This window comes from Chionomys nivalis, chromosome 22 (assembly GCF_950005125.1).
Source record: "Chionomys nivalis chromosome 22, mChiNiv1.1, whole genome shotgun sequence".
Lineage (NCBI taxonomy): Eukaryota > Metazoa > Chordata > Mammalia > Rodentia > Cricetidae > Chionomys > Chionomys nivalis.
The window spans coordinates 40480274-40493091 of NC_080107.1; the positions used below are offsets into that span (position 1 = coordinate 40480274).

Consider the following 12818-nt stretch of genomic DNA (forward strand, 5'->3'; position numbering starts at 1 on the left):
CAAGGCCTGGCTACAGTCCTGCTTGGAGCTGTTTTCAACACCCTGTGCTACCATGTGGCTCTTGGAGGTGCCTAGCCCTGTGCACAGCTGCTGAGAAGGCTTCAGAGTCAGGACATGATTTCACGCACTCCATGAATGCCGAGCTGTGTCCTCTGCGCCCTTGTCTCTCTGAATGGATCACCTAGACTGGTGACTTAAGACTAAGATCTCCGAATGGTCCTCCAGATGACCTGATAGGCTGGCCCTGAGGCCCAGATAGAGCTCCCACCCAAACCAGGAATTGTCATTCACTAGTGCTGTACAGTGCAACTCATGCTTGCATTCCTGTTAGCGCTCTACTAGTCTACGGTGCCCTGTGAGGACAAACAACATGGATACACTCATTTCCAGATGAGGAAACCAACACTCAGATGAAGGGACTTGCTTAAGGCCACCCACTCATGCACTTAGACCCCTTGGTCGTCGCTGGGTCCCTGAGAGGAGCAGCAAGGTTTTAACCAGAGCCGGCAGACTTCCTTGGGAGAGCCATGCTATCTATCCCTTGCTGGCTCTGCCGTTAGGTGGGGTGAATGGGCTATGGAGTCTCATAAGTTGAACTTCATACCTTGTTGTAAGGGTGGGCTGAAGGCTCGAGCACTTGTTTGAGCCACAAAACACTGGATTCTTATAGAAACAGGCAGTTAGTTCACTGACACAGCCATCTCACACAAGACAGACAATAAAGAGCAACTCTAGGTCCCAGCTGCCTCCTGGGCTCTCCTGGTGTGACCAGGAGAGGAATAGGAAGCAGATCAGAAAGTGAACCCCTTGAATCCTAGCAGTTCAGCCATGTCCTTGCTCCCACCTTTACAGAATCCTCTAGTTGCCCTGCTCTGCATGCCCCCAAATTCTTCCTAACACACATGACTCTCACACTGTCACCAATGCCTAGACCATGCCGTGATCAGAATTTCAACCACATCTCCCTACCATGGGCACTCTTCCCAGAGGCTCTGGGGCCCCTGGCCTACGCAATAGTCATGTTCAAACTCAAACGGTGTGGAGGGGGCAGGCACTGCTGCCCTCAGTGGAGCTGGTGCCAGGAGGGCTGTGGGATGCCCACTGGCACTGCCTACTCACTCATGTGGTACAGCAGCACTCCAAGGTTGCAAGGACAGCCTGCCCTTGTCACTCATCCCAAACCACAGCTGCGTAGGGGCGGGGCCCGGACTCTGAACTGCAGGTGCATTTCCTCCCCCTGAAGTAAGCAGAGGTTCTACCCCTCACCCCCGCTGGTTCTTAAGGCCAGGAGAGGAAACTCAAAAGTATCCAGAAGGTCAGGACAGCAGAGAGAGCAGCTCCTAGGAACTTGGTGGTCCCAAGAAAGCTTGCCAAGGGAAATATAGCCCTGCCCCCTGGCCACATGGTTCCCCACCTGCCAGCACCTCCCCAGGCCCAGCCAGCTTGTGACTAAGAAAAAACAAGCAACTCCACTGATGCAATTAGGAAAATGTTATTTTTCAGCCGCTGCCAGATCCCGGGGGCTGAAAATGTGACCTGAGAAACACGTGAGTGTTGTCACTGGCAGCCATGGCTGAGACAGTCACTGGGCCTCTCCCACCTCCAGAGAAAGGGAGTACCCACCTTTATCTGCCTGCTGATAGCCGGAAAAGGGGGATACACACACTCTTCCCAGCTTGAGAATGAGAGAGTCCAACCTCCGCCTGAAGCAAATGTTCCCCTCATCTTCTGCCAATCACACAGCCTGTGACCTACTTTAGACAAACACAGGACAAACCCCTTCCCCTCAGTCCTTATTTAGAGAAGCTTAAACGGGACGACAAGGCTAGTGCTGCCTTCTTGAACTCTCTGCTGAGCCAAGCTGAGGCACTGCTCAGTCTGATAGTTGCAGATTAACCATTCTGCCTTCGGCATCCTACCAAGGACAGCTAGAAGCCTAGACAGAGAATAGCCTGGGGCTGAAGCTCCTCAAGAAGCTCTGCTGTGCTGGGGCACAAAAAGCACAGGACTCTGGTTAGATCAGGAACCCAGTGGACCACGGTCCCCCACTCGTGCCAAGGCCCACAACTCCATCTCTGCACGGGTGCAATGGGTCTGAGCCTGTGTTCTCCTGGTATATCTAAGCTGCTTACTGGATCCAATGCTATCGGTCGGGGTTTCTACAGGTAGTTAGGGGTTTCGGGCTTCAGGATAGATGTGCCCAGCCTGCTGCCCCAGGAGGTGGGGAACTGGAGCCTGGCGGACTCTGAAGCCACTCACCAGGTGTTGTGTATGGTGAGTGCAGCTGAAAACGGATGTGGAAGGAGAGGAAGACAGGAAGAGGCAAAGGGTGGAAGTCCTGCTGGCCACCAGGATGAGACCTTCCTGGTGTACAGAGTCTGCCCCACCCACATGATCTACCTGTCACTACACTGTGTCAGTGACTCCCACGATTGGGATCGGAGTCTGTGAAAGCCCAGAGTCGTTAATCTCATCTGTTCTGATGTGTTGCCCTACAGCTCTTCTTCTTCTTCTTTTTTTTTTTTTTTTTTTTGGTTTTTCGAGACAGGGTTTCTCTGTGGTTTTGGAGCCTATCCTGGAACTAGCTCTTGTAGACCAGGCTGGTCTCGAACTCACAGAGATCCGCCTGCCTCTGCCTCCCGAGTACTGGGATTAAAGGTGTGCGCCACCATCACCCGGCACAGCTTCTCTTCTTAAACTGCCTATTGCCACCCAGTAGTGAGGGAAGCTGAAAGGAGGCCTTGAGGGTGGCTTCAGAACCTGAAGAAAGCTGAGCAACCGGCCTTGGAGCTGACTGTGGAGGGGGGGGGAGGATTGCCTGGCCCAGGTCCAGGGAAGAGGAGGGCTCCCATGCCAACCCAAGGAAGACCAGGGACCTTCGTAAAGGCTATTCTAGAGTTAGCCATGAACACGCCCATCTCCAAACCTCCACTCTTCCTGGGGTGGCAGGAAAAGAGAGCTTCGTGCAGGGCCCAGAGGACCCCGGAAAGCGCCCCGCCTCTGCCTAGCCCCGCCCTCAGCCCCGCCCCCTGCAGGTGCTAGTCCCGCCCCCCAGGGGGGTCGCGGAGGCCCAGAAGCTGCTGGCGGGGGTCCGCGCTCGTCCGGCGAGGGCGCGGGCGGCGAGGGAGCGCTGCCGTGTGTGGGCAGCCATCCCTGCGCGGAGAAAGTCGGCCGCGGGGACTTGCTCCTGGATGCCGCCAGTCTCAACAATGAACGACCGGGACACGGAGGTGCTGCCCTTGCCGCCGCGGTACCGATTCCGTGACCTGCTTCTGGGCGACCAGCCTTTCCCGAACGACGATAGGTAAGTGACGGAGCTGTCCGAGGTGCTGAGTCCCGCATTGTCTCCCCCCCGCCCCCCCCCCACCCAACACACACCCCCATCCTCACCGCCACAGCGCCCTTCAACTTTCCCGGTTTCCCTGGCGAGAAGTTTAGGGTGGGCTGAGATCAGGGCGCACTTCCCTGCGGGGGCCTGAGCGGAACGCGGACGCGGACTCAGACCCCCGTGCTAGCAGGCTCCGAGGCTGAGCTGCTCGAGAGGTTGAGGGGGGGGGGGCGGTAAAAGAGGAAGCTAGCTCTGTATCCCCGTGCGCACCTTCTCTTAGCCCCAACCCCAGCGAACCACTGATCTGGGGACCAGCCAGAACCGGACACACTAGGGCCTCGCAGCCCAGCAGGCAGTCACCAGGGGTCAGCGTTCTCCAGGCTCATTTTCAGCGTGATCACATTTTCAGAGTGAAGGTGTTATGACATTATGCTCCCTCACCTCAAATTCTCCTCTGTGCTTTAAACAGGGATCAACAGCATGAGCCTATGGGAATAACTCGTAAGTGGAGGGGCTTGGCAAGAAGCCGGAAAGAAATATCTTTCTGCCTTTTCCCCAAATAACTGTCTTGGGTAAACACTGGTGTTCTCGCTGACAGCCTCAGGGGAGGCGCTTTCACACTAGCAAGGGAAGATGGTGAAGGACTCTGGCAGACTGGAGAAGGCTGGCTGGAGAGGAGAAGGCATATGATAAGGAACTTCTGCTCCTGTGTGTATGCCCCCCCAACCCTGGACTGGGTTGCAGTTTCCCCCAAACAATGTAATTGTTAGAACAGAAAGTACATGAGCCTGCAAACTGTCAGGACACACACTGAGCCCTTAAAACAACCAACTGCTGAAATCACACTGAAAAGGAATTTTTGTGAGCAGGTCAATGTGTGGGGGCTATGTGCAGAGAGCTGCAGCCCGTGTGAAGAGTGATCTTGATGGGCAGTTGCTCTGCCTACCGGAAGCCATCTCCTGCCAGGCCTCCTCTGGTGTTCAGATGCAACAATCACATAGAGCAGGACGAAGGGGAGTGTGTGTGTGTGTGCGCGGACGTGTATGTGCATGTGTGTGTGCGCATGTGTATGTGTTTGTCTGTGCACATGCGTGTGTGTGTGAGTTCCAAGTCTTCACTGACTAGAGCCAAGGAGTCTGGGTCCTGTGTAGGCTTGTTTGCTCATTTGTCATTTGTTATGTAGTTCGGACTCACTTTGATTCATTATCCCCCTGTCTCAGCTCCCCCCAAGTGCAATTATGCGCCACTGTCCTGGTTTCGAGGTGCTTTTACATTTTGTGCTTTCTTGTCTTTTGAGTCAAGTGCTCTAGTAACAGGAAAGCCTGTCCAGGAAGGATGCCCTGGTGATGGTCTAGTTAGCAATGTCTGCTCAGACAGTGGCAGAGATGGTGTCTTGGCCCTGGCATCTGTAGGTGGGGACTCCTTTGCCCTCCTGGGACCCTCACATGGCAGGGCTGGGTCTTCTGTGGGTCCAACTTCCTGTGCTTGACATCTTGAGTCGGCACCCCCTTCCTCCTGGGTGCCTGCTCCAGTGGGATTTGATGAATTCCGGAAAATAGCAGCTGCAGGAAGATTCTCCCAATGCTGGGGAAGAAACAGCATCTGTCTCCCCGAGGTGCCTGGGGCCTGACTGGACAGATGCCAGTGTCTGAGGCTGATATGAGTTAAAGGCTGCACGCCTTCCTTCCCAGGCTGGGCTAGTGAAGGTTTCTGTTGTCAGCCATAGGGTGGCAGCCAGTCTGCCTGGCCACAGTCATCTTCTGCCCCAGGGGATAAAACAATTGCTATCAGGCCCATGCCACTTGTTCAGTATTTTTAATTGTGAAATATATAAAACATACAATTTAAAACATAAAATAACCAGAGCTGGCCCAGCCCTCCACTCCCAGAAACCAGAACATGGCCATCATCCTGAAAGATAAAGATCTCCCTCCCCTTCCAAGTTGCTCCCTTAGCTCTAAAACTATCTCTGTCTCATGGGGGCTGCTTTCGTATCAGCTGCAGAGCAAGGGTGGATCTGGCCCCTCTTGGCCCCCCAGGTCCTCATTACAGGCAGATGATACAGGACACTGTGGGCTGAGATCTGTCCTGGAGCACCTGAGCTCTGTGTTGTGTGCAGACCCTGCAGGTTGGATCCTGGCCCGATGGCCCTGCCGTTACTCCCACTTAAGGAGCCTTGTCCCTTTTCTCCTCATTCCCCCATGCCTGTCTCCTCTTCCTTCTGCACCATCATTGGTTCTCAGGGTGAAGGATGGGACTGGGGGGAGGATTTCACAAGTACAATGATGTCCCAGGAAGCTGTGTCATGTGTCTAGAAATGTTTAGTCTGGGATGGAAAAGAAGGACAGACTCCATCTGTCCCACCTACTCTTAGGAGTTCTCTGGAATAGGTTAGGGTCCTGGGACAGGGTCTCAGGCTGCAGTGGGCGGGCTCCTGTGCAGCATAGAACTTCCAGGATCCAGGGCAGTGGTCTCAGCGAGGGGGCATCTGGGGTAAGTGTGAGCTGCCCCAGCACAGGACAGGTGCAGACTAAAGGGCTAGCCTCACCCTACTCTCTCCACCCCCTAGTCTTGCCCCATAGCTAGCTCTGCAGGGCAAATGTAGGGGGAGCTGCTCCCCAACTCTTGGCAGGCTGTAAGCAGGCAGGAAGGGCCGTGTGGGCTTCCTGTTCTCCAGAGGAATAAAGTCATTGGTGGTGAGTCACCACAGCCTCAGAGGCCTTGACAGCGAGGTGCTCAGCCACCCACGTGGGCAAATGAGGCTACACGGCCAGCCTGGCCACTGTGGAGGATACTGAGTACTGCACACAGCCCGTGAGGGGCAGAGCTGAGATCTCACCCATGTTGGGAGTCGATGTAACCCCGGGTAAACTCTCACCTTCTGGGCTGAGTCTGAGTCCTGGGCTCTTCTTGGAAGCAGCAGTCAGAGGGAGCTCAGTGGATCCGGTCACATCCAAGGTTCTAGGCCTCCTGCCCCTTATGACAGCTTACTGTTCCAGCTCCAGGGCATCTTAAGGAGGTTGGTCCTATCCCATGGGTAGTTCCTGGTTTAGGGGACGCAGACTCAGAGCCCCTGGAATGAGTGAAGACCCCTGGGAGGATGGCTCAAGGAACCTCGGGCTGTGGTGTAGGAGTGTCTGAATTTCAGTGTTGTGCTTGGTCTGGAAGAGAAAACTCAGGATGCAGCACTGCCCCGGGCTTTGTCTCCAAGATGTGCAGGGCAGTACCAGGCTGCTTAGAATAGCCAATCGTGGGGAGAAGGAACCTGGCGGGTGACCGCTGGCTGGGCTCCAGGCGGATGAGAGTAGGTTTGTCACTGGATTAGCCTGCTTATCAGGCCTGAGGGGAAGTCTTCAAGGTGCTGCTGCAGATGGCAGGCCAGAGCAGGCCCCATCCATGCTGTCCCTAGCCCTCAGACAATGGAGTGGACCTCAGCTCACCTCTCTGAGGTAACAGCATTGAGTATTTTCTGACAGATCCAAAAAAAGGGGGGGGAGACAGGCATTGCCCTTGTTGCCAGGGCAGAAGAGCACCCCCAACTGAGAACAGAATCATGGGGGTACAGAGCCTGCAGTACCCCCTTTCCTACCCTGCCAGGAACTGAAGTGGGTCAAGTTGCTCTTTGGGGACTGGGCTGGATCCTTCCCAGGAGATGCAGGCCCTCCACCCAGGACTCCGAGAAGAGAGATTCAGAAAGGGTGCCTCGCGGGACAGCCCTGCACTCAGAACTGCCCACTGCGATTGTTAATGACTGTAGAGCTGGACTGAGCAGCGCTGCTGATGAAATGGGTCTGAGCCGGGGGTGGAGAACTCCACTAGGACCATCAGGACGGCCTGACGAGTACCTTGGATAGCTGGATGCCCACTAAGTGCCCTCCCCATCCACTCTTGAATGTGCTTGCCCTCGGGGCCAGAACCTGACTCCTCATCCCAACCACCCCCACAGCTTCTCATGCTCTGCCCTTATCCCTACCTCATCGTACTTCTGCTCCTACTATGTATCACCATTCTGAGCCCGAACCCGCAGGCTCTGCCTCTGCTGGGCAGCCCTGCTTGCATGCCACTCTCTGGACATCCTTCCAGGACAAGTAGCCTGCTATCTGTACCTCAAACCAGCAGCGGGTGCTCAGAGGGCGTTAGGGCCAAGCCCTCAAGGGCAGCTCTAGGGTAGGAGGAGGGATTAGGGGCACCAATGGTTCTCCTTTGGGGGTCCTTGGGTCCTGACTAGGAGCCCTTGTGGCTCCCAGGTTTACCTACATAAGAGGAGCAGGCGTCAGGTATCTGGAATGGGAAGGGAACTGGCAGGATGGAGGGTGTGGCCTGGCTTGAGCCAAAGTAGTAGTGGGTGGAATATGACGTTCATGCCTGGCCGAGAGTCCAGGAGGACAGAAAGGGCTCAAGAAGGAAGCAGGGATCCCCTAGCAATCAGGACAGGAAGGGCTGGAGCACAGGATCTGAGACTGTATCCTCTTGGTCCGGGAACCCCAGAAAGGTCTGGAGCATCCCTACCATGTTTTAGGCTTGAGCTACCGAGCCAACTGGAGCCTCATACCTGCCGAGAGCAGGCTTCAGGGAACTGATGGGACAGGAGATGGGAGCTCTCATAGCAGAGGACAGAACAGGGATGGTGACTGCCCTGGCCAGTGGGATCAGATTGCAGGGACAGAGTGGCCCTGGAGCAAGCTTGAGAGCTGGCACTGGGTTTCTACCCTTTGTTTCTGAGCCCAGGGAAACACCAGCTCGTACTGCCTCCCATGGGGACTTAACATTTAAAATGCCAACTGGGTGCTTCCCTGGCTCTGCACCGGCTTGACTTATGGGCAGGGCGGGCCTGGTGCTGCTGCTCTGACTTTCTCTGCACCCTCCTCTGGGTTAGGGTGCTCAAGTGAGGTGAGGGGGTCATCCGAGTCAGAAGGGCCAGCTCCCTGGGCTCCCGGAGCAAACCCCGAATGTCAGTGTGCACAGCATCTGACATGGTACCCTCTTGTACCTCCTATGATTGAATCAAGTCATGGGTTTGAGCAGGAAAAATGAGGATGGGATCTGTTAGGTTCTGGAATGTTCTAGGTACTCTCAGGTGTCCTGAGCAAGATACAGGTTGAGACTTTTCTGGGACCAGGTTTCCTCATGTTTCCATACTCGGCTGTACGTGGGGATGGGGGTTGCTCATGTCTCCATACTTAGCTATACAGGGGGTCACTTGATCTGTCCCCCTGCTATCCCCTGGGGTCCATAACAAGGAACAGGGCCTGGGAGGTGAGCCCTGGAACAGAGCAAAGTGCAGAGAAACCAGGTGACCTCTGGATATAGAGTTGTAGCCCCAGGGTCAGCTATCCCTTCCTCCTTCTGGTCATGGGCTCTGGAACTTGGGCCGCCATCCTAGAGCTTGGGTCCTGGGAGGCTACAAACAAGCAGTATCAACAGGTGTGCTGGGATAAAGGCACTAGAACACAGAGGCAATGAGAGGTGTCACTACAGAGTACACTTGTGAGCTAAGAGAGTATGGTCTTTACCTGTGGGGCTATGGGTGCTGAGGAGCATGCTGGGACCCATGTCCCCATTCATAGGAGACAGCTTTTCCCACCATACACCCTAAGGAGACTGGTCTATTCCTCCACGCCCATGCCTGTGATTCCCAGAGACACCCTGAGACGATGAATCTGGCATCTCCTGGGGCTGAAAGCTTCATGTCATCCTCCAAGCCAACACAGCCAGACACATTGCTTGGCCCTCTAAGCCTTGTTCTATGCCCACATCCCAGTGACTCGCTTACATGACTCAAAATTAGATTCCTCCTGAGTTAGCTTAAAACAGAACCCCGAGGGCTGGTGTGGGAGTGGGGGTGGGGAGGACGATCCTCTGTGGAGTCACCCAGGACCATGATCAGTTGGGAAAAGGACATTGCCATTCCTGGGGATCCCCCGTATACCTCCGATAGCCTGCTGTGTGTGCCCCTCTGAGCTCCTCCGTTTGAATGCAAACAGGAAGGTATCTTGAGTTGGCTTTGTCTTTGTCAGCTGTGGACCATCATGGAGCATTCACCAACTAATCCTCAGAGGCGGCTTCCAGCACTGACAGTTATTCTCAGCTTTAGAGGCCGGAAGTGTCCCTCAGATTCCTGGAGGCCAGAAATGTCCAACAGGTGTCCATAGTTATGGTTCTTAGAGTGTGTTGAATGTACTTAAAAGAGTGCCTCCAGGCTCCTCTCCCTACAAGGGCACTAACCCTGTGATGAGGCTCCTCTTAAGACCTCATTCAACCTCAGTTGCCCCTCCACCATCCCACCGGGAGTGGGGGCTTCGATATAGGAAATTGGGAAGACACAGGTGTCCCTTGTAGGTCTGACTGCTGAAAAAAAAAAAGAAAGAAAGAGGCTGATGGGAACCTCTCAAGGGACTGGGCAGTGCTGGGGCTTTAAAGTCACTGGACTTCACAGCTTGTGCCAGGTTCCCTTGATCCCTAGAGAGAGCCTCTGCCTGTGCTCCCTCCCCGACCGCGGCACTCGTCAGGTGCCCCCGTGTGCATGGCCAATACTTGCTTTTAATCAGCCCCGCACGTGCGTCTGTCAGACTGAGACGGCTCTGTTAGTAAAGTGCTTGCCTGGCACTGTGAGGACCTGGGAGCAACCCTGTGAACCCACTAGAACCCACACAGAAAAGCCAGCTGTGGCAGCTGCTTCCTGTAGTCCCGATCCTGGGAGGTCAGCAAGTGACCCTGCCACAAAGGTGGAACAGGGAAGTGTTCCTGAGTATGACACCAAAGGGTGTCCTCTGGCTCTACACACGTGTTCATGCACATGTATCTACATACAACACACCACACACACACACACACACACGGAGGGTTGCAAGCATGCATGTGGGCAACAGCTTCTGAGGTGTAAGGGGATAGACATGTGGTCACCAGTGAGGGACAGGCTCTTAGAAGTGGACCTTGCTGGGGTCACATAGCTATGGTCTGCAAAGCTAGCCTGGCATGGATCAGTCCCAACTCTGGACATCTCTCCTCCAGAACTGAGAGCTCATCGGGCACTGTGACTTCAAGACACTTAGTTCCAGTGGCCCAAGAACACCAATACCACCATCAGAGGGTGAAGGTGTAACTGGCAGTCACTAATGGGGGGCATGCTGTGCCAGTCCCCATGGTACCAGCTCTGAAGATGGCATCTGACAACAGTCCAGCCTCATCTGGGGGCGAGGCTGTTTTCCTAGGAGAACCTAAGTAGCCTGGAAACACACTGGAAAGTGGATCAGCCTAATAAAGAGGCCCTTTGCAGCCGAGAGTCCCCATCTCCTCGAGGGCATGAATCTGCTAGACCTCAGGATTGCTCTGGAATGGTCTGTAAAAGGGGCGGGGATAGCAGGAACTTGGAAGGGAAGGAGTCCTGACCAGGCTGAACTGGGTAGGATGGGTGACGGTGCTTCAAGGCAGGCTGAGGATTTGTGTGAGGCTCTTCATCACTCTGTGCTGGGCAGGAAAGCCACCAACTAGAAAGTCCAGGAAGATCCCAGCTATGCAGGGTCCAGGGTACTGTCCCTGGGTCTCCAGCCCCATGAAGTGCTTGGACACCCAGAGACAGGGAGCTCCCTGGGTAACTGCATGGTGAGGTGCTAAGCCCAGAAGTTCCTCTGTCCATCTTCTGTTGCCTTAGATGTGGGCAGAGTCACACTTTCAGGGTCCGGCCTGTGAGGGCTCCTGTCTTGCTCCACCTCTCCACCCACACCCCCTTTCACCCTCAAGAAGCTCTTCAGAGAGTGCCTCCTGGCTATCCCAGGAAGACAGAGCTCACACACCCCTTAAGGCCCTACTGGACACAAAGGCCTTGCTTTAGCCCACTGTCAACTTGATTAATCTGCATAGTCCCAGCATGGTAAGGAGAGATTGACCTATGTCTCCCTCTGGAGGGGACCCTCTTGATCCTGGCAGTAGTGGTAGTGTCCTCAGAGGAAGATGTGGCCTTGGGCTGGGTGTCCCCACCACAGGTACCAAAGTTGTTTCTGCCCTCCCAAGCTCAACAACTGTGATGTACCTGCCATTTCCCCTGCAGTACCACTGTGACACCTGGCTTGCCTCACATCCACCTGTATCCTTTTGGCAGGAGATGGGGATCTCTGAAGAGTCAAGGGTCACCCATATACCTAACGGGTCTGCCTGTGACCCTTTCCCAGGTCACTGAACTAAAACCTTCAAAGCATGTTACAGCCGGTTCCTGGGACCAGAGACCATATGTTACCTTGAAGGTGTGGTTCTGTGGGGGACTTGAGAAAGAAAAGTGATTCTAAAATGTAGTCACAAGTGTCCCTATAAGAAAGGGGCAAAGAGTTGTGCAGCAGTTCAGGGAGACAGCATTTCCCTGATATGCAGATTATGGGAGCTTTACTCGGGGTGGGAGAGGAATGTCAAAACGTAAGCCAGAGAGGTTCTACAGAGATGATGGGGGGGGGGGCTGGGGTCTTTAGGCATGGATTGGGTCTCTCTGTAGCACCCAGGTCTCCTCCTGCACTTGACTTGTTGTGGGTCGTAGCCGCCATCATCCACCAGCTCCCCAGCAAACCCTCTTGTGTATTGTATGCATTCTGTTGTTTCTGTTCTCCTGGGATTTCTGACTGCCATGGAAGCGGGGTTGTCCTCAAATCCTATTATGAGCACCCAGCCTGCTGACACTTGGACTCAAGGTTCACAGGACCCTGAGTTGTCCCTGCATGGCTCTGACCCACAGAACCAAGACAATAGTGTGTGCTGTCCCCAGCTGTGAGCACAGTAGCTAAATGCCAGCCTCTGACCAAGTGTGATGTTGTCTGTCTGCAAGTATCTGGTGACCTCTTCATGGGGGGGGGGGTCAACCTCTCCTCTAACCCCGTATCCCTTGTAAGCTGGACTCTGGGTCTAAGGCCTACTGGACCAAACTCGCCTGAAGTTGGTACCATTGTGATTCGTATGTTGCCTCCAGACATAGGTGTCCCATTAAAACTGGCCAGATGGCAGTTAGTTACACTTCCCTTTATCACCACAAGATCACTGTAAGAACCAGCTCCTTCTCCTCCACTCACCTAAGGACTTTGGGCCCCTTGTAAACATCTGTCCCCACCACATCCATTCCCTAGGATGTGAGCTATATACTTTATTATATACTTTATACTTTTCTTCTTCTTCTCCTTCTCCTCCTCCTCCTCCTCCTCCTCCTCCTCCTCCTCCTCCTCCTCCTCCTCCTTCTTCGAGATAGAGTTTCTCTGTATATTTCTGGCTGTCTTATAACATGCTCTGTGGATGAGGCTGGTCCCGAACTCAGAGAGATCCGCCTGTCTATGCCTCCCGAGTGCTAGGATTAAAGGTGTGCACCACCACCGCCCTGTGCCTTCTTATTTCTTGATTTACCTACCTCAGCCTCAATCTGAAATCGGTACTTGATCCATCAGGGAGGGCTCGTTGTGCACCCAGAAATATAATTCCTTCCAAAGACATTCTTCAATTGCTAGCTGTACTGGCTGGT

The 12818-nt window shown here is 54.4% G+C and overlaps 1 protein-coding gene across 4 annotated transcripts in view; it reads left to right on the top strand.

Annotated features, from left to right (window-relative positions):
* Window positions 1-3055: 3055 nt before the first annotated feature.
* Kcnt1 (potassium sodium-activated channel subfamily T member 1) overlaps window positions 3056-12818 on the top strand; it is a 60559-nt gene continuing 50796 nt past the window's right edge. For 3 of the 4 annotated variants that reach the window (XM_057754539.1, XM_057754535.1, XM_057754537.1), the window contains exon 1: window positions 3057-3304. In XM_057754539.1, the coding sequence (XP_057610522.1) occupies window positions 3192-3304 (113 nt within the window). In that variant the 5' untranslated portion in view covers window positions 3057-3191. Of the gene's footprint in view, window positions 3305-12818 lie in introns of all 4 variants that reach the window. The other variant, XM_057754538.1, reaches the window with a different exon arrangement.